This window comes from Motacilla alba, chromosome 3 (genome assembly GCF_015832195.1).
Source record: "Motacilla alba alba isolate MOTALB_02 chromosome 3, Motacilla_alba_V1.0_pri, whole genome shotgun sequence".
Taxonomy (NCBI): domain Eukaryota; kingdom Metazoa; phylum Chordata; class Aves; order Passeriformes; family Motacillidae; genus Motacilla; species Motacilla alba.
This window is the reverse complement of record NC_052018.1, coordinates 78455431-78474567: the sequence shown is the minus strand read 5'-3', so window position 1 is coordinate 78474567 and position 19137 is coordinate 78455431. Positions and strand designations below refer to the sequence as shown.

General features: G+C 41.3%; 3 protein-coding genes across 4 annotated transcripts in view; 2 read left to right on the top strand and 1 right to left on the bottom strand.

Annotated features, from left to right (window-relative positions):
* Nucleotides 1-11319, top strand: part of GPATCH11 (G-patch domain containing 11) — a 26109-nt gene extending 14790 nt beyond the window's left edge. Inside the window, exon 9 of the mRNA XM_038130571.1 lies at nt 10343-11319. The gene's annotated coding sequence lies outside the window, so the exon portion shown is untranslated. The remainder of the gene's footprint in view (nt 1-10342) is intronic.
* EIF2AK2 (eukaryotic translation initiation factor 2 alpha kinase 2) overlaps nt 1-16593 on the bottom strand; it is a 23247-nt gene extending 6654 nt beyond the window's left edge. The window contains exons 1-15 of one of the 2 annotated variants that reach the window (XM_038130561.1): nt 16458-16593; nt 15095-15228; nt 14867-14987; nt 13609-14304; nt 12955-13081; nt 9346-9460; nt 8057-8232; nt 7070-7172; nt 5219-5301; nt 4313-4403; nt 3840-3874; nt 3536-3670; nt 2986-3105; nt 1796-1903; nt 3-192 (exon numbers count right to left, since the gene is read on the bottom strand). In XM_038130561.1, the coding sequence (XP_037986489.1) occupies nt 3-192; nt 1796-1903; nt 2986-3105; nt 3536-3670; nt 3840-3874; nt 4313-4403; nt 5219-5301; nt 7070-7172; nt 8057-8232; nt 9346-9460; nt 12955-13058 (1260 nt within the window). In that variant the 5' untranslated portion in view covers nt 13059-13081; nt 13609-14304; nt 14867-14987; nt 15095-15228; nt 16458-16593. The remainder of the gene's footprint in view (nt 1-2; nt 193-1795; nt 1904-2985; nt 3106-3535; nt 3671-3839; nt 3875-4312; nt 4404-5218; nt 5302-7069; nt 7173-8056; nt 8233-9345; nt 9461-12954; nt 13082-13608; nt 14305-14866; nt 14988-15094; nt 15229-16457) is intronic. The other variant, XM_038130562.1, reaches the window with a different exon arrangement.
* Nucleotides 16148-19137, top strand: LOC119698561 (N-acetylneuraminic acid phosphatase). The gene is made up of 2 exons (XM_038130568.1): nt 16148-17039; nt 17206-19137. Exons 1-2 carry the CDS (start codon nt 16950-16952, stop codon nt 17899-17901), a joined length of 786 nt encoding a protein of 261 aa, XP_037986496.1. The 5' UTR covers nt 16148-16949; the 3' UTR covers nt 17902-19137.

Sequence of the window (19137 nt, the reverse complement as noted above, 5' to 3'; positions counted from 1 at the left end):
ACCTTGAGGTCTCGATGAATTAACTCTTCAGAATGAATATATTCCACTCCTTTCACTATTTGTAAAAAATTGTTTTGTGCCATTTCATGATACTTTCGGTGTGTGCAAGTTTTTACAATCCAGTCTTCCAATGTTCCTTGTTCACAGAATTCCATTTGAATGAAAAGACAGGGAATTCTCTCTGAATACCGCCTTCAAAAAAAAAATTACATACCATATTGAAATTGGCCAGATACATTCCTCCCAAGTCATCTTGAAAATCCCTTTTTGCTAATAATTATTTTTGGAGTTACCCAAAACAAAGTCTTCAAGTCCCTTAATTTTAAGAAAGATCCTACAGCAATTTGTATCAAATAAAAAAGACTGCAACCCAAAGAATCTCTGCTCAATTGCTACATATTCCTGGAATATTTCTGAAGTTTTGCTTGCTTTCTAGTTTCACACTGGTAGTTTTCTGAAAGCCCGAGTTCTATTTCCCTCATACCTAGAAGTATGTCCTATCCAGGAAGAAATACCACTGTCCCTGGCTCCATCTGACCTTGTAGGAACAGGTGGAAGACCCTGACACATTTCTGCTCAAGAGATCAGCCTTCCTATCCTGCCCAGAATGGCCATGTTCTTCTTTCCAACTCTGTCCTGTCAAGAAGGTAATGCAGTGACATTGTTCTGCTAGTCACAGGAACCCTTCTGAGGACTGGAAATCTAGATGAAATATATTCACCCATCTGGCAACCTCACACATTCCAGAGAAGCCCATAAGATAGGCTGAGGCTGGAGATGAGATAGTGAGGGGAAGGAAAATACAAAGAGAAGCATGCACTGTTTTTTCCTAGGTACACCGTGTGGAGTGCCCTTGAATAAAGCTGCTCGAAGCACTGAAAGAACAAGAATTAAATGGCTCAGGATTCTGTAGTCTTGAGGTCAGGGCACAAATTCCAGTCTGGGACCTCAGCTTTGAGGACTTTTTTTTCTTCTACCCAATAGCTGTTTAATGTAAAATATATATGTGATGTTGAGGCTCCAACATATTAATGGTTCCGTTTTGACATACGTTTTTCCTTCATTTTACTGCTCACTTAATGAGCACAATAATGGAGAGGTATCACATCAACCATAATTTTGAATCCATTAATATTTTATGGCTCTAAGTAAGTATGGCAGCCCATCTGAAGAGTATGAATTCACAGCTAGTAAAAAAAGCTTACCACATAAACTTGGAAAAGTTAATCGTCTAACATACAAGTAAAACTCTCACTACTGTTTTACCAGAAGTCTCAGTGTCAAAAGGCTACCTCTAAATTAAAAAGCATTTCCTTTTGTATTCCTTTTCTAAGCAATCAAATCTGTTTCAGGCATCATGGTTAAAATACTAACTTAGGGAAATAATTAAATCTATGATAGCTACTGGCTGACCACTACTTATTATAAAAAGGAAACTTCTGATCAGGAATTTGGTAGCCAACTGTCAGACAGTTTTTTCTGTTGTTAATTCTTGCCCCAAATTTTGAGTTCTGGATTCTTACTCTCCTCTATAAATTCATTATGTTCCATCTATTGAGAGAGGAGTGAAATATAAAATTCTATAATGTACCTTATTAATCAAGGAAAAGAAGATTAAATATACTTAAGGACATACAACCTGCTGCTGGAAATACTCTGCTTTTTCTCCTAGCAGTATGATTGCATGTGTGTACTTTTATATTTGTAAAATAATTGATAACCAGTTATGAATAGCATGAAGTTCACTACAGCTGTGAAAAAAGTTTGTGAATGCAAACTATTATTTTGTAGTTACCTTGAGTCTGGGTACTTGATATGGTCATCCCCTTTCCAACTGCTATGATAGCGCACTATGTTCTCATGTGAAAGTCTTGCCAGTCCTCGTGCTTCGCGGTCTACTTTCCTGTCAGGAGGGGGGAAATAAATAAATTTTAATAAAGGCATTTCCCTATTACAATATAATACAAAGTTAAATAAAAGATAGGCTATCAAGTGGTAGGATACAGACAGTTTTACATTAATTTAGAAACAAAGCATAATATTCCCCTTCATATAAGTTCAAAGGTCAGAACTGAAGTTACGAATCTGATGGGTTTTCTTTCATCTGCTCAGTTATTCAAAACGCAAAAAGTGTGTTCACCCCATTAGGAATTAAATCTCCACTGAAAAAAAGCTGATAAAGCAGGTAGCTGCAAACCCACCAGCAAAGCAGCAGTCATTTCTTGAAGAATCAGTAGAAGGTTTTCAGTATAGTTCTCAGGATAGCAATATCAATGAAAATAACACGTATTTGCAAACAGGACAAGAATCCAAAGGGAAATGTACATATTACACAATTTAAGGGACAAATATCTCCAACAATTAAAAACCTTTTCAATAGATAACCTAAAAGAAATTAATTTTTTCAACTGCTGATAAAACACTCCACTAGGTAACAGAAAATTACATTTTTAAAAAAAAATCATCTTTCTCTGTTGAGATTTATAAAAGATAAGCAACACAGCATGAGAGTAATGACTACATGGGTCAGATATAAAGCATTTTCCCATTACAAAATCAATTAATTCGATTTTTTCTATTTTCCATAATTATAGTTATTTTGCATTACTGATATGGATATTTTCCTTGTAGCCTGTCAAAAGTAACAGGGCTGCTTTCAATGTTTTAATAATCACCAGGTTTTATTGAAACACATTTTGCAGTATTAGCAACCAGAGCCCTACTGTGTCCACGGAAAAGAGAACTTAACACACCTACATTTTTACAGCTCCAGCAGAAATTAACCCATTACATGCAAAAGTTAAGAGAGGTTCAGGACCACTTTCAGCTTCACTTGGAAATAAAGAAAACAGTTCACTAGAAAGGACAGATAATTAATAATGAAAATCACCTAAATGCTCCTAGTATTGTTGAAGAGAAAAAATAAAGTATTAAAGTCTTGATTAAGGTTGTCCTAAAAGACAGAAGTAAACATTCAGTACATACTCTGTGAATTCAACTCGTTTGATTGCATAGGTTTTCCTATCACACTTCGATGTTGCCTTGAAAACATTCCCAAAACCACCTTCACCAATGGGCTTTATTTCTTCAAAAAGGTCGAGAAATCTTAAAAAAAAAATAAAAAAGGAATATCACACTTAATTATACTTAATTTTCAATTAAGAATATAAAAATAATTTTGACAAATTTAATACATCTACTGCAAGATCATTCTACAGTCATCATTTGACCAATCTACAGGTCTAAATCACAGCCTTGGAGATTAAAACAACAAGGGAAACTGATTCTTCCAGGCCTGTCAGGTAACTACCCTCACATATGAATGACATTAGGTTGTGAGCTTTAAATACCATTGCTTGTCAATTTCTATGCTAGATTTGAAATTTCCAGGAAAAAAAAATCTAATATCAATTTTCTTTAAAAGTTCTTTTCACAGCAGTATTTTCCCTCCTTCTACCACAAATAAAGAAACAAATCTAGATTCATACATACAGTTATTGCCTTATAAATATTAATTTTAAAAAATCCTTCTTACGTTTTATTGACAGTGTGTGGACTCCCATTCTCTTCTCCGGTATTTGTGCCAACATGTGGCAAACTTTCATTTGAATCTGAAGTATTGTTTTCTTCTTCCTTGTTTCTAACAATAGCAAAATTAGGTGCCAACTTTCTTTAACAAGGATAAAAGCAAAATTTATAATGAGCCATTTTTCTAACACATGATGAGGTAAGAAATATATCTCCCAACAGCAGCATTTCTTTACTAGCGATAGAAAAAACAAAGTTATTTAAGGTATATAGTGTTTAGAGGAGATAGTAATCTAGAGATAAACACATACCTTTTGGCCTTCCGAACAGAACTTTGTGCATTTCTCTACACAGAAAACAGAAAAAAAAAACCTAACTCAGGTATCCTGATTATTTTCATTGTAGTCTGTTTAAAACACGTCTGATAATGTTTCTAGGAATTGCCTATAAATATGATCATACCTTAGGTAAACAATGTCATAAGAATGAATCTTAGCTCAGTGTTTTTCACGTATGCTATGCATAACGTCATCATTGCAAAAAATGAGCTCAGTTTGACCCTTTTCTTGGGACTACTGGCATTTGTTAAATGCTACGCAAATTTGATCCACAATACAGAAGGAAATGACTAATGGTTAGCACTATTGAACATTCTTAGGAAAAATGCATGTATTTTCCAATGATTAGTGGATAAAAGAACAAACTGATGTTACACTCTGACAACAAGCATGCCCTATTCAGGGTCTAAAATGTAATTATGAAGAAGACCATTTTCATACTGTACCTGAGAAAGTGAAGGCTTTTCACATATTGCCATGTCTTCCATTTTTTCTACCAACTTTGCAGATGAGTCAGCAAAGCAAATGCTGTTTTTACTGAAAAATAATGGACTGTTTTTAGGTGAAAGTAGCACAATAATAAATAAAATTATTGCCACAAGAAAAGAAGTACCAAAAAAATCACAGTTTTTAAAGCAAAACCTGAAAAGGCATTAGCAATCATGACTGATTTAAACTACAAAAATGTCCTTCTTGAAAGCAATTAAAATAACAACACTTGGTAATATTCTCCTTTATTTCTATTACAAAATCAGTCTAACATATCTAGAAGATAGAAGAATGTAAAAGTGGTAGTGGCACTACAGCTACTGGTTCTTAAATCACGTATCAAACTTAATGTATGTTCAGTTTCTTTTGCTAAGCAAATTTTTCCCTTTGGTGGAAATGAAGATTCATGTAGAATGAAAAAAGGGGGGAAAAAAAAAAGAAAAATGGGAGAGAAGAAAGCAGAATATGGAGTACAGGAGAGTACTGAAACTGAATTATACTGAGTTCACAAGAGTGTCTCAATAGAAAAATGAGTGTTAAAATAGCATGAAATAATGCTATTGAATGAGGTAGGGCAATCCATTTACATCACAGGAAAAAATGCTTCTGAAAGAACTACCTGTGATAAAACATGAACAAATCAGAAAGCTCTAAACTTACTATAAGCTATCCCATACTGACTCACATAAAACTGCACAAGTAGAACAAACTTTGCTCTGAAGTTTAAGGAACAGAAGTTAAAATTAGATTGCTTTATACTGCAATAAAACAATAAAATTATATATTTTATTTAGAATTGGAGCACATTATCCTCGAAGATTACTAAATATATTGTTATCACATTAGCAGTGAACCCAACTTACTCTGAGTCAGACTCAGCTGGCACTTGAGAGGAATTTCTGGTTTTGCTAAATCTACAGCTGCCATTAGCTCTTTCAGTTTCCATCTGGAGAAAAAAAAAAAAAAAAAAAAAAAAAAAAAAAAAAAAAAAAAAAAAGCCAAGAATGTTTAACAAAATCACATAAACAAATCTCTAGAGCAAAAGATGCCACCCAGAGAGGGCAGAGGGAAGATTATAGGGTCCTAAAAGCAACTTGGTAACTGCACTAAACATTCAAAGCCCTGCAGAAAAATGGCATCTGCCCAATTTCCACTCAGAGAGAGGGAAAACACAGGGCCCTGTCACAGTGAGCACACTATACAGACACATTTACAAAAGTAGAGTCTGGATTCTATTCCAGACCAGGATAAGAGTAAGAGTTACGAAAAGCAAATATCTTTGTTGTTTGCATGTGCAATTGCTGTGTGGAAAATGAGATATGGGTAAGGCTTTGATATATGTAATCAGCACAACTGAAAATCTGAGTCAGTACAAATTGACATTCAATGTCCTCAGCATGAAAACACGAAAACACCATAAAACTCATAACTAAATTAGGGTTGAATAAAAAAAAAAAACTTATCCCAAATACTTAGTAGAGGTTCTTCCCCTTCCTCCCACTACCTATGTCATAAGAGCATTAAAGTAATATTAAAAGCAACAATTACAGTTGATATAGACCACCACCTCACAAAAAGTAAACAAAATTTCTTTTTTTTTTTTATGTTTCCTGGTATTCAATCACAGTATCTTGGACACAAAAACACTGGGTTTATGTTAAAATGAGAACAAACAAATAAACCCCTTTTTAAATAAAGAAGTACTGGACCTTTACTACTTTTTGCCAGATTACATTTTGTTTGTTACACAGACATCACTGAGAATTAATAAAAATTAAAACCAAAACAAAGCAAACCAAAACAACCCAACCTAAATTTAGACTATATGGTATACAAGTCCTGTTTGAGGTAATAAATTTCAGACTTCAATGAAAATAAAAAGATCCATGGGTTTGCAACAAAGGAAGATATTAAGAAAGGCTCCTAAATCTATAATAGGATGTTAATTAATTACATGGTTGACTTAAAAACAACTCTTAAAGCATTGAAAATTCACAGTAACAGCCAAATAATTTTAGAAGTACTTAAAAGTAAAAAAGGCTTCATTCCTCCCCTATACTGCCATTCTTTTCTTTAAACTACCCTCCATTTAGTTAGCTCATATGTTCTGTATATTTCAGAAGTGGATTTGGATCACTATTGGAATTCTGATAGTTTTTTGCACATGTGGAAATAACAGCTGCCAACATGAAGACAACCACTCTGCTCTCCACATGGTGGTGTCAGCAATTGTTTCATAGGACTCTGCCTTGGAACACTACAGAAGGCAGGTCATGTTGATTCTGACTTCTGCTTTTGCCTCTCACATTACACAATAGATTTTTTGATCCAACAGAAGACAGTAAAAGAAGTATGTTCATAGTCTGCCAGCTCAACAACACTTCACACAGAAGACAACTGGTATACAAGATGGAATTTTAAAATTTTTAAAACGTGTGCATTCTTGAATGACAACATATCAGACCTATTCTGAAACACAGAGAGATATCAATTGTTAGTAGTTTGTTATTTTAGATCCAGAACTGAATACAGAAGCACAACATAAATTCTACTAACAGTAGCCCAACGAACATACTAAAATATGGATTGTTTCCTTCTTCAATGGAATTCATGGAATATGATTTTAAATACAATAAAGAAATAGGTTCAAAGATGTAAACTTCTGTAATAAGGCTAAATACAGCACATACTCTCAGAGAGCTTTCCTTATTTACCTTCTCATATGCTTGTTTTGCAGCAGCTTGTTTTGCAGCAGCTAGGGTAGGTCCAGTGCCCCTTCCATAAAAATAACCACTAATAGTACAGCTAATAGAATACCTGTAAAATACAACAGGGAATTGAGACTTATACCCCATATAACAAGTCTCAATTTAATGATCTTTAAACACTACAATCAAGCGACACTATGGAATGGAAATATGAAGTATACATCTTCAGGACAGTGTTTTCAATATACATCTAATTAATAATGGTAGGTAAATAATTTGTTGTGCCTTAAAGATGACTCACTGGAGAGCAGCACTGTGGAAGGGCACCTGTGTATCCTGGTCCCTGACAAGTTGAATATGAGTCAACAGTGTCCTGGCAGCCAGGGGGGCCAACCATGTCCTGGGATACATCACCAGCCAGACAAGGGACGGGATTGTCCTGCTCTGCTCTGCACTGGGGTCGCCTCATCTCAAGTGCTGTGTACACTTTTGGGTGCCATAATATAAAAATGACATTAAGCTATTGGGGAGTGTTCAAAGGACAGCAACAAAGATGGTGAAAAGCCTTGAGGAGCAGCTGTATGAGAAGCAGCTGAGGTCACTTGTTCTGTTCAGCCTGGAGGAGACCTCACTGCAGTTCCACTCACTTCCTCATGAGGGGAACAGGAGGGGCAGGCACTGATTCTTCTCTCTGGTAACCAGTGACAGGACTCAAAGAGAGAGCATGAAGCTGAATCAGGATAAGTTTAGGGCAGATACCACAAAAACATTCTTCACCCAGAGGGTGTCTGGGCACTGGAACAGGCTCCCTAGGGAAGTGGTCACAGCACAAGTCTGACAGAGCTCAAGAAGCTTTTGGATAATGCTCTCAGGCAGATGGTGTGACTCCTTCTAAAGACTCAGCTAACATAATTAGGACCAAGGATAATTAATGGTAGCATTAGTAAACACAAAAAGTATTGGAAGGAAGCAGAAAGGTAAATTGTATCTTACGTGGGAGCGTGGGGATCTCCAGTAAAAGTTCTGTTAGGATAATCAACTATGTAACCTGTCTTTTGTGAAAAGCTATTTAATAGGCAGATATAATTGTCTGTTGCAGGCGATGAGGTTGTTGAGGTTGTTTGAGTTGTCGTTAACTCTGCAGCTGCCGTATTTGAGGGACTCTTAAGCTATAAAACAAACAAAACAGGTAACTTGAAAAATTAAGCTTAAAAATACATTAACAGTGCACAAGAACTAATACAGCTGCAAGGTTTGTCCACATTTCAAAACACTCTTAAGAAATCCCAAGTTTCCATTAAGTGAGTCCTTTGTGGCAAAGGACAGACATCCCAAGCATAATTATTACATTTTGAATAAACATAAACGTGGCTTTCCAAGTACTACACTTCTGCCTTTAACAACCTCTCATCATGCCTCATCCCACCCCTTTCAGGAAAATACAGGGAACGAGCTGTGAAGAAGGGATGGCAGCAGGATGTTTCCATTTAGTAAGGGCTGCAAATGCTCCTGTGCATATACAAGAGGGGAAAGCAGGACTTTTCAGCTGTCTCATGATTAGTCAACATCAGTAAAATATCAGCAGACATGCAGCAATTGTGTTAAAGTAATGACAGTGACACAATAAAACCCATACAGAAATAGGTAAGGAAAGATTTCACTCAAAAGGTGCTAAGAAGCATTCAGAGTCAAAAAGAAAAATAAAGAACAGCAAATAAAGAAGGACAAAACACTTGGCAGAAGACTAAGGAGCAAAATTCAAACCTAGACTTACTCAAGGAAGGATAGAGTATATAACTAGCTATACTGTAAAGAATATAATGAAAAGGAAAAAAAGATTAATTAGAACAAGTGAAAGTAAGCAATTTCATTAGCAGAGCGGCAACTGGCACACTGAGTAATGCCCTGCAAATGTTTTGAAGACATTGAATCATTGACCAGTTGTCAATATATAAAAAGGCCACTGCCCAATTTGGATACACCAAGGCAGCTTAACAAAGACAAATACATTTCCTTATCCTCCTATGACAGCAGAGGAGGAAACACAGTATCAGATATCAACCCTATATAAAAAAAAAAAAAAAGGAAAACAATTTGATGATAAAAAGTAGAAAAGTGATGAAGAGGACAGAAACAAAGACAACTTGAGAAATTAGAAACTGTTACAAAATAAACATTATATCAAAAGTCTACTTTGAGATATTCATCTTCAACATTTACTACATTACATGTGATGTACACTGCTTAGTGACCCCCAGAACTTAATCCTACTATTTACTCACCTGTTTCTCAATCATTTCCCATGTTTCTTTTGCTGCTACTGCTTTTGCTTCTTTTTTACTTTTACCAGTGCCTCTACCATATTCCTCACCACTTATTTTGACAACAACTGTGAACCTGCAATGAAGGAAACTTGTCTAAAACATTTCTACATTTTCCCCACATATATAGTTTAATAACCTTGTCAGATTTAACTTTGGGGTTTATTATCTACAAAGCACTATAGGATAACTATGATAAGTACTGAAGCATTAATGTGTTTTTCTTATATCAAACCAATGATTATCATAATTCTTTAGTATAAACACTTTTTAAATTTTCCTCTCTAGTCACAAATGTATGCACTTTATTAGTTCCAACACTACTTTTAACTGGTTAACTGCTTTTTAAAATCAAAATAATTTAGTTTTTAAAAGCATAAGAATGGATGAGGTCAGCATCGTTAGAAGCAAGGGTGTGAAGCCCTAACACCAGGACACATCTTGGCAATGTGACAGTACACAGAGGAAAGATTAGCTAATTTTGATTTCATGAAACCAGATGTGACATTACACTCACTTTTAATACCTTGTAATGTACAATGCTTAATACAAGCAAAAAACACGTCTGGTGCTTGTGAGACATGAATTTAAAGGTAGCCATAAAAAAAACCCCACCAAAACAAACAAAAAAAATCCCAACAAACAAACACAAGTCCCAGTCCTGCCTTTCTCTGCTCAACTGCTGATCCCTTCCCTCTCTGTCCCTCCATTTCACAACTGTACAATTGTGCATGTCCTGCTCCCCATATGGCAATTCCATGAGTCAGAATGGGAATCTGATGCAGCTCAGGACTGAGAGTACTAGATCTGGCTGGGATGGGATTAACTTTGTTCAGGGCAGCCAGAATGGTGCTGTGTTGTGACTTTGAAACTAACACGGAGTTAATGTTTTACTTTACTGCTGAGTAGTGCTTGCACAGCACCAAAGTTTTTTCTTTTTCCCACTCTGGCCTTCCAGGAAGCAGAGGAGGGACATGTGTGAAGCTGAGAAGAGACACAACCAAGGCAGGTGGCCAGAGGGATATTCCATGCCATATGGCATCACACTCAGCAACAAAAGCTGGGAGATGAAGAAGGAAGAGGGGATACCCATGGCTATGGTGTTTACCTTCCCAAGTACACATTGGACATGATGAAGCCCCACTTTCTTGGGAACATCTGCCAGCTGATGGGAAGGAGTAAGCAACTTCCTTATGTTGCTTTGGTCACACATCCATCTATGCTTTGTCTATTAAACTGTCTTCATCTTGATCCACAAGTTCTTGCTCCCTTTCACCTTTCTGATTCTCTCCCTGTCCCACTGGGGGGAAGCAAGTAGTTAGCTGGGGGCTTCACTGCCTCCTGGGGTCAACCCACCGCTGTGCCCTAATAAAAAATGGTTGGATTTCAGACAAATCAGTCCTTACAGATCTCACTTGTCCTGCAGCTGCAAATCCCCTAATGTTTCTGATACTGCCTTTGCAACAGGGGAGAAAACAACAACTGGATTTCTGCCTGTGGCAGCAGCACACACTTGCACCAAGGTAAAGTGACCATTAGAGCCTCAGAGCACCTCTGTGCTTCAGATTGCAGCACAGCATGTAAATGCTCACAGCCAATAAGATGGATTCACACAGTCAAGGTACAGTACCGTGAGCTCCTCTGTGGGAAAATTGGTCTCAAATAGTGTAGTGACTTTAGGAACTCACTTTTTTCATTATTCCAACCTCATTCTCCAGTTCCCTTTAATGAAGTGTTCAGGTGGGAAACAATGAAGATGTAGAATGAAGTGCTTGCTCTCATTGTGTAAGCAAGGCTTAACAAGAAATCTTAAGGGGGCAAACAGTAGGAAAAGGCACTCCCATAGTGTGCCATATACTCTACACAGAGGAAACAACAAAAAAAAAACCAAAAAAAACCAAAAAAAAACCCAACATGTAAGAAAGGTTGTTTATGGGAAGGAGTTTGTCAGTCAACCCACACCTAAGTGCTGAATAGGTATGGGTTGACTGACAAACTCAAACACGTTCAGCTATGACACTGCATCAAAATACACCATTTATTTAAGCATCCTGAGGAAATCTGCAGTGAGTCTCCATGACCAAGTTGAGGACTACCTCCAGGAGCGATACATGAGTTGGTCCTAAGCACAGAGTCATTGACCATGAACCCCAAGGTAATAAGCAATTCCCAGAGTTGACAGGTTTAGGCAAGACTGGCCTAATTGTCCACTCTCTGGGTTCCCATACCAAGAAAGCTCAGGACTGAGCCACCCTGGTCTGCTTTAACCTTCCTACATTGTGTTCAGCACTGGCCCTGTCAGACCCAGTACTGGAAGCAGCCACAGCACTAGAACCGTGACAAGATGGAAGGTATGTCTGCATCATGCCTCAGACAACTGCAAGGTGAGTAATGAGATGGGACACAGCTCAGCAGAGTTAGGGAGCTAGCTCACAACCAGCAGTGGTCACTGCATCCAGAACACCAGGAAAGAGAGCATAAGGGGACTGAAGGTTCACAGCACACACCACTACAGCCAGACACTTGACACTGTATCCTTGGAATAGCCCAAGTTATCCAGGATTTTCCTAGATACCACTGTCACACAATGAGATGAATTTCATTTGTTAATGTAGCAGAACACACAGAAAGACAATGAAAAACCACAACAAATGGAATAAACAACATGGAATGTATGTAAGTTCTGTCAGTCCCATGCCATCACTTTAGAAGAATGAAGATGCTGCTGTGCGATCACAGCTGTGCTCTTTACTGCAAAAAGAGTTACTTTTCTAAATTACATGCCACATGGGTAAAAAAATAAGATAACTATTAACATTTGAGATCCAAATAACATCTATTAATTTATTCTGAGATGGTAGACAGATTTAAGAATAAATCTGCATAGACAGTGCTATCTGACAACATGCAACATATCAAAAGAAATTTATTAATTATTAGCATAAGGCCTGTCTTCATGCAAACTAGCAAAAAAAATTTTAAATCATGCAAAGAAATATTACACATCTTGAGTACCTAAAACCTCCAGCAAGGGAAAAAATACACTGTATCGATGTTAAAAAATATTCCACCACCTGTAATTGTCTCTAAAAGAGAAAGCAAAACTTCTTAAGCAAAAGACCCTCTTCTTGTAAGAGATGTTAAAAAATATACTACGCATGAAATATGTTAGTATGAATACAGTTAATACACCCAACCTTTCTGATTTGAAATCAACAATGCTTTGTAAACACTTTGCTCTGTAGCATTGAAATCATAAAATGAAATTCTTGCTGTAACCCAATCCAGCTTCTGAGATGAGATGCATAACATACAATACAGTTACTAGTAAGTGACAGGTGCATTGCTGATACTTTCTGAAAAAGAGCCATCACTCTTGAAATAAGTCTTCTCCTTAAACTGTATCATGTGATGTCTTCCCCATGCACCTACCATTCAATTCATTGTTTCAACCAGCTTTCCCACTACACAGGTGCTTTCAGCAAATTAATACTTGTGACTGCAAGCTTGACACAACTTGTTCATTGCAGGAAGAGCCCTGCTAGTTATTGACACGCAGAGTAAACTTACTCAGGATCATGATCTGGGCCCGTTACATTGATGGTGTCATACTCCACTCTCAGTTTACGCACTTGACAGTAATGGTTGATATTCTTCATATACTCACGATCCATTTTGACACAATCTTCAATAGATGCTGCAAAGTAACATTCAAAGTCTGTTGCTCTAAACATGGAATAAAGGCAGCCCCTAACCCTGGTAGATAGGTCACTGCTAAGACATAAAATAGAAATTTGGTGCCAGTAACAAAGTTCACGGGAAATTAATTCGAATTTCTAATTCAAATGATGGGTCTGCAAACGTTTTGGAAGTCAGTGCTTGGAATAAGAGGTTTAGAAAGCAGAGTGGAGAATTCAATGATTAAGCAAGATTTCTTGGCAGATTTCTTGACAGAAAAAGATTGAATGATTTACTGATTTCTGTGGAAGGAAAATAATCAGTAACGTTTCTTCAGAATTAGAACCGGTTCCTGCATAAGGGAACCCGACGGCACGTAACATATCCCTTCGATCAGCGACGGCGCCAGGGGTAGCCACAAGCACCAAAGATGACCCCAGGCCGCCGTCACCGAGCGTGGCGGGCCAGGCCTCTGCAGCCGGGCTGCGGGCACCCCGTCCCGCGTGGACTCCTGCCCTTCCTCCCGCGCCCCCGCCCCGCCGGTACCTCCGAGCCGCGGCCGACGCTCCGGGACCCGCGGACGCTCCAGCAGCCGGCCCGACCCGACTCGGCGCGCTGCGCAGACCCCGCCCAGTTTCGTTTCCCGCTGCGCCAGCCCGCGTTAGAACGAAAACGAAACTGAAAGGGAAGCAAGGGCGGGAGAGCCGCGCAGGGAGCAGGGCGGCTCCGGCCGCGGGGAGCCGCGCTGCCCGGCACAAGGAGCGGCCTCCGCCGCCTGCGCTCTGCCCCGCGCCCCTGAGCTTACGAGGGACCGGGGCTCCGAGGCAAGCGGGCGGTTCGCAAAGGCCTGAGCCCCAGCTTTGCCCCTGACTCGCTGCCGCCTTTTCCCGTTACAGCAGCCACACGCTATAGCTCCGCAGCGTGGGCAGCGGAGAGCAGCGCGCACCCAGAGACGTCCAAACCCCTCAAGCCCAAGAACCCCCGGGGTTTTATACCCTCAGAGTCTCCCCCAGGGCGTCAGTCCCGCTCTTCATGCTCGTCTTCTCCTGCCTCCCCGCTCCGTGTTCATCCATCGCACTGGCGTCGCCTTATCCGAAAGGTCGGCAGTCACCGGCTGTTACTCTCAATTGTCCGTTCACCGGGCTGCGGTTACCTGTCTTCATGTCCTTTGTTATCCAAAAGGCTGGGAATTCATGGCCTCTTGTCTGGAGCTCCAACCAGGAGCCCAATCTGCATTTCAATCTGCGGATTGCAGGCCAAGACACCTGTGTGAGAAGTATTCCTCAACACATTGAGCTTGAAATATATTATGGGTATCACTGAACATGAATGCACTTCATAGTAAATCTTTCACTGGGATAAAGGAAAAAAATCAGCCACCAAATTAATAATATATTCTGTGGCAGTGGGAAAGAAAAATCTCCAAGATTAGTTTTCAGGGGCTAGATGTAAAGGATGGAGCAAATGACTTCCACAGTGCACAGAGGTCACCTACTCCTGATCACCCAGATTTGATTTCCATCCCCTGCTAGGTCTCTCTCCAGCAGAAACCAGGCAGCTGTAGAAAAGGAAAACAGCAGTAAGCCTTAGGTCTTCCTCAGTATGAGGAAACAACTTGGGCACCCAGGAAGCTCACCCGCTCTCTCATAGTGCTAACACAACCAAAAAGGAACCCACTGAGACACCAGTGGAGATGCAGGAAAAAACCACCCGAGAGTTCCAAATGTTGAACTCCTAAACATAATTATCTAGTATCAAAAAAGGAGCAATTCCTTGTTTAAAGATATCAAACTGACATTCTTACATTATCACTTCTAGAATGTGCACTCTATCGCATGTTTCAGCTTGTTGCCTACTCAGATTTCAAATGACTGTTCTTTTCCTGGTTCTCAGCTTCAGCGAGGGGTTTCCAGCCTCCAGTGAGCCTGCAGAACAAGGAACAGGAGAACAAGAACAAAGTAACACACTTGCTGATAGATAAACGGTGCAAATGGTCTTTGAAAGCACAAACATTAGTTTTATGTAAATGTACCTTTTTCCAAAAGTACACGTAGGATCCACTGTTCACTGTCTGCAATGCAGGGCTCTCTGAAACAAATGCCATCTTCCTAAGTAGAATGAATCCTAGAAATTCAGCTACTTTTAAATCACTCTTCTGTGTAAATTCTGAAAAACAGTAATTCAGTAGAAGCACATGAAATCTACATGCCTAACACCTTTTGTGTCTTATCAAGCAAAACTAGCACATTTTATTAGAACCAACTAGAGTAATTTTATTAAAACTCCTCTTATTGCCTTAACTACAGGATCCTTAGCCATCTCTGTTTCTTCTCAAAATTCACTTCTCTCCTTAAAGACTTGTCTTCTGTAGTTTTACTTGCCATATGCCAAGATTTTGGACACAATTACTTTGGCCTTGCATGTGACTCAATGTCTTCCATCAGATAAGGAGATTGCTATCAAAGGTGCGGGTTTTTAGAACTGAAGGTGACCTGGAGTGAACCTCCAGTTTTTTGGTAAAAGTTTCCTCTAGGTTCATGAATTGCAGGTAATTATTAATGTCTAATTGACATTAGCAGTATTAAACACAAATCAAATTAAGAAAATTTGCTAGATGGCTGTTAAAAATTACCTTGTGTTTCTCAAAACATTATCAATGAACAAGAGCATGTTAAACTTCTCCTTGGGGAAAATCATCAATTCTGAAACAGCCTTTGATATATACACCTAAATATCTTGTTCTATAAAGCTGTTCAGGCTTCCGTTGGAATGCCTTTGAGATTCATTTGCTCTATAAAATATTGACCTTTGGAGTTACAAATAATCCATTCTTATACGGATTCTCAAAATAGTGGAGTTACAGTGGAGTTATTGACTTTGGCTTTATTAGGAACACTTGCTGATGGATGATTCAATCTCCGTGCTGTGGCTGCTGTGTCCAGAGGTAACTGCAGAAGGACAAGCTCCAGAAGGTAACAGGGAAGTTGGGAAAGCTGAACTGAACCCAATCTTTTCCGTGCGCGTTCTCCTCCTCCTTCGTGCAGGTCCCTGTTCACGGAATACTTTGGAGTGAAAAGCCACAGACTTTGGCATCTTTGGGCGCCACGCTGCGACCCCGTGCAGGGACCTGTTTGGTGTCGTTCCCTAAGGTTGGGCCAGGCTTCCCCGGGGCTGGCACAGCCAGCCAGACTGCCGCCAACAGCCGGGAGCGGGCAGGCCTGCGCGGGTGGAAGCGCTGCGGGGGGAATTCTTTCACGGCAAAGCTATCCCCTGGCAGCATCTCAACAGGTTATTTTCCAGCCAGCGGCCAGCTATGCCGTTGCCTCATCCAGAAAGCATTCCTACACGGAAGGAAAAAAACCAAAGCAAAACCGCAAACATCGAAGCACACACACCCCAAACGCGGCGGCGCGGGCGCACCCACGCCCGCCCGGGGTGCCGCAGAGCCGCTCCTGCTGCCGGGCTCAGCCGCCGCCCCGCCCACGGCCGGCACGGCGAGGGGCGCGCTGCCGCTCCAGCGGTGGCCGGGGCACGGGAGCTCCCGCGGCCTTTCTTCCCTGCCCGGCGCCACCCCCAGCCCCCACGAGCTGCCGGGATTCGGGCAGGGTCTCCTCATAGCCCATTCCAGAGCCCTGCGCGCCTTCAACCCTGCTTTTCTGGGGGGCGGCAGGGGCACCTGGGAGCGCCGAGCTCCGCCCGCCGCCCGGCGCGCCCCGGGCAGCCCGCTCCTCGCCCGCGCTCCGCCCCGCGGGCCTGACGTGAGGGGCGGGCCCCGGGCAGTCCCGGGCGGCCCCGCCGCGCTGTGCCCGGCACGGGCGGCTCTGCCGGCGGTCAGGGGCGCTCCCCTCCGCCGTCCGAGCGGGGCGGCTCTCGCAGGAGGCGGCGCCATGGGGCTGCACGGCGTCAAGGCGGTGTTCTTCGACCTGGACAACACGCTGATCGACACGGCCGCGGCGGGGCGGCGCGCCATAGAGGAGGTACTGCCCTTGTCCCCTTCCGACGCGGGGCCCGCGGCTCCCGGGCCGGCGGCGGTGCCGCGCGTGTCCCGCTCCCTCCCGCGCTGACACGCGGCCGGGCGCCGCTCCCGGGAGCGCGCCGCGCGCCCCCGCAGCGCCCTGACGCGCGCCCCCGCGTCCCTTGCAGGTGATAAGCGCCCTGCAGTCCAAGCACCACTACGGGGAGGGAGAGGCCCGCGCCGTCTGCGATAAGGTCCAGGCCAAGCTCCTCAAGGAGTGCCACGATCCCGCCAAGATGTGCATCACGGACCTGCGGATTTCGCACTGGGAGGAGGCGATCCAGGAGACCATCGGCGGGGAGGCGAACCGCGACCTGGCGGCCGAGTGCTATTACCTGTGGAAGACGACGCGGCTGCAGCACCTGACGCTGGCCGAGGACACGCGGGCCATGCTCACCGAGCTGCGGAAAGGCCTCCGCCTGCTGCTCCTCACCAACGGCGAGCGGCAGACGCAGAGGGAGAAGATCGAGGCGTGCGCCTGCCAGCCCTACTTCGATGCCATCGTTGTGGGGGGAGAGCAGAAAGAGGAGAAACCGGCGCCATCCATCTTTCATTACTGTTGCGATCTCCTGGGGGTGCAGCCCGCGGAGTGCGTGATGGTCGGTGACTCTCTCGATACAGATATTCAAGGAGGCCTGAATGCTGGCTTGAAAGCAACGGTGTGGTTAAACAAAGCAACGACTGTCCCGGTAGATACCTCCCCCGTACCTCATTATATTATTTCTTCTGTACTGGATCTTCCAGCAGTGTTACAGAAGATGGAGCACAACACTAATGCTAAGTTAGAAACTGACCATATGGCTGGTAGCAATGAAGCACATTGATGATGGTTCCAGCATCAATGGTCTCTACCTGCTGAGCTGTTAGGTGACAGATGCTCTTTTTAAAAGTCTGACCCTAGGAGTTTGAACTCACCTATGGTCTCTTTTAAACAGCAGAGGGATGAATAAGAGTACAGTTGTCAGTGAAAACCAGACAGAAGCACAGAATTATATTAATTTAAATTATGCAAGTGCAGTTAATTTAAAGCAACTGCCTCTGTCTGGAAATTATTCTGACAGACTGTTGCAGAAGTCTGTCTGTCTCTGACCTAAGTTGACAGTCTCTTGTATTTATAGTGGAAAAGAAAATTTGAATGTTCTGAGCTTTCACATGCTTTGCTGACTTGTAAGCTTAGCAGAAGCTTCAGTTCTGACCTTGTGTGCAGTGTGTAAGAGAAGATGAGAGAGTGTGGTACAATCTGGTAAATCCTCACAACTGATCTACAGTTTATCTCAGGAACTGGAGTGAATTTTATTATTTCTCAGACTATTAGAAATGCTCTACCTTTGATCTTTTTTACAAGTTTTAGAATTTTTTGGACTTTGCAGTGCTTTTCCTTTTCTGGAACTTGTATCTCTTGCCAAAAGTACTTAAATGTACATCAAAAATTTGCTTTTTTATCGGGGACCATTTATCAGAGGGACTTGATGAATAAGCTTTTACTTTATATTATCTTGGTGCTTATGCAGATATGCAGTATACTTGTAATTCAGATTATGATTTTTGTTGAAATGGATAAAACAGGGATATTTTCAATAGTGCTGCTGTACTGTCAGACTCTTCAGAAGATAATATAATTGTTCTGTCTCATTTTATCAGTGAATTTTGATCAGACTTTTTGGAGAAACTGTTTTTGGTCTTGCTCAGGTGTATGACTACTCAGATTCAACTGTAGGATCGGTGGCTTTTCTGACTGTTTTAATGGCACTGCTATATAATCCCTCCTTACTCCAGTTTGCATGTGTAATTCATGTGATTTATTCTGAAGAAAATACAAGCTAATTGTCTGTAAACGGCTCTCATTACTCTCTTCCAGGAAACTGGAGAATTATGTCCTATGTGTTACAGTACTGTATACAACTTTATAAGGTATATGTGATATTTCCACTACATGAGATGACTCTCTAAAACAGTAAGGTTTCTCTTTCCAAGATCATTTCATTAATTTATTTTTTCTGTCCCTCATATTCTTACTACATAATGGGGAAATATTCTCATATTAAATGGAAATGTAAACA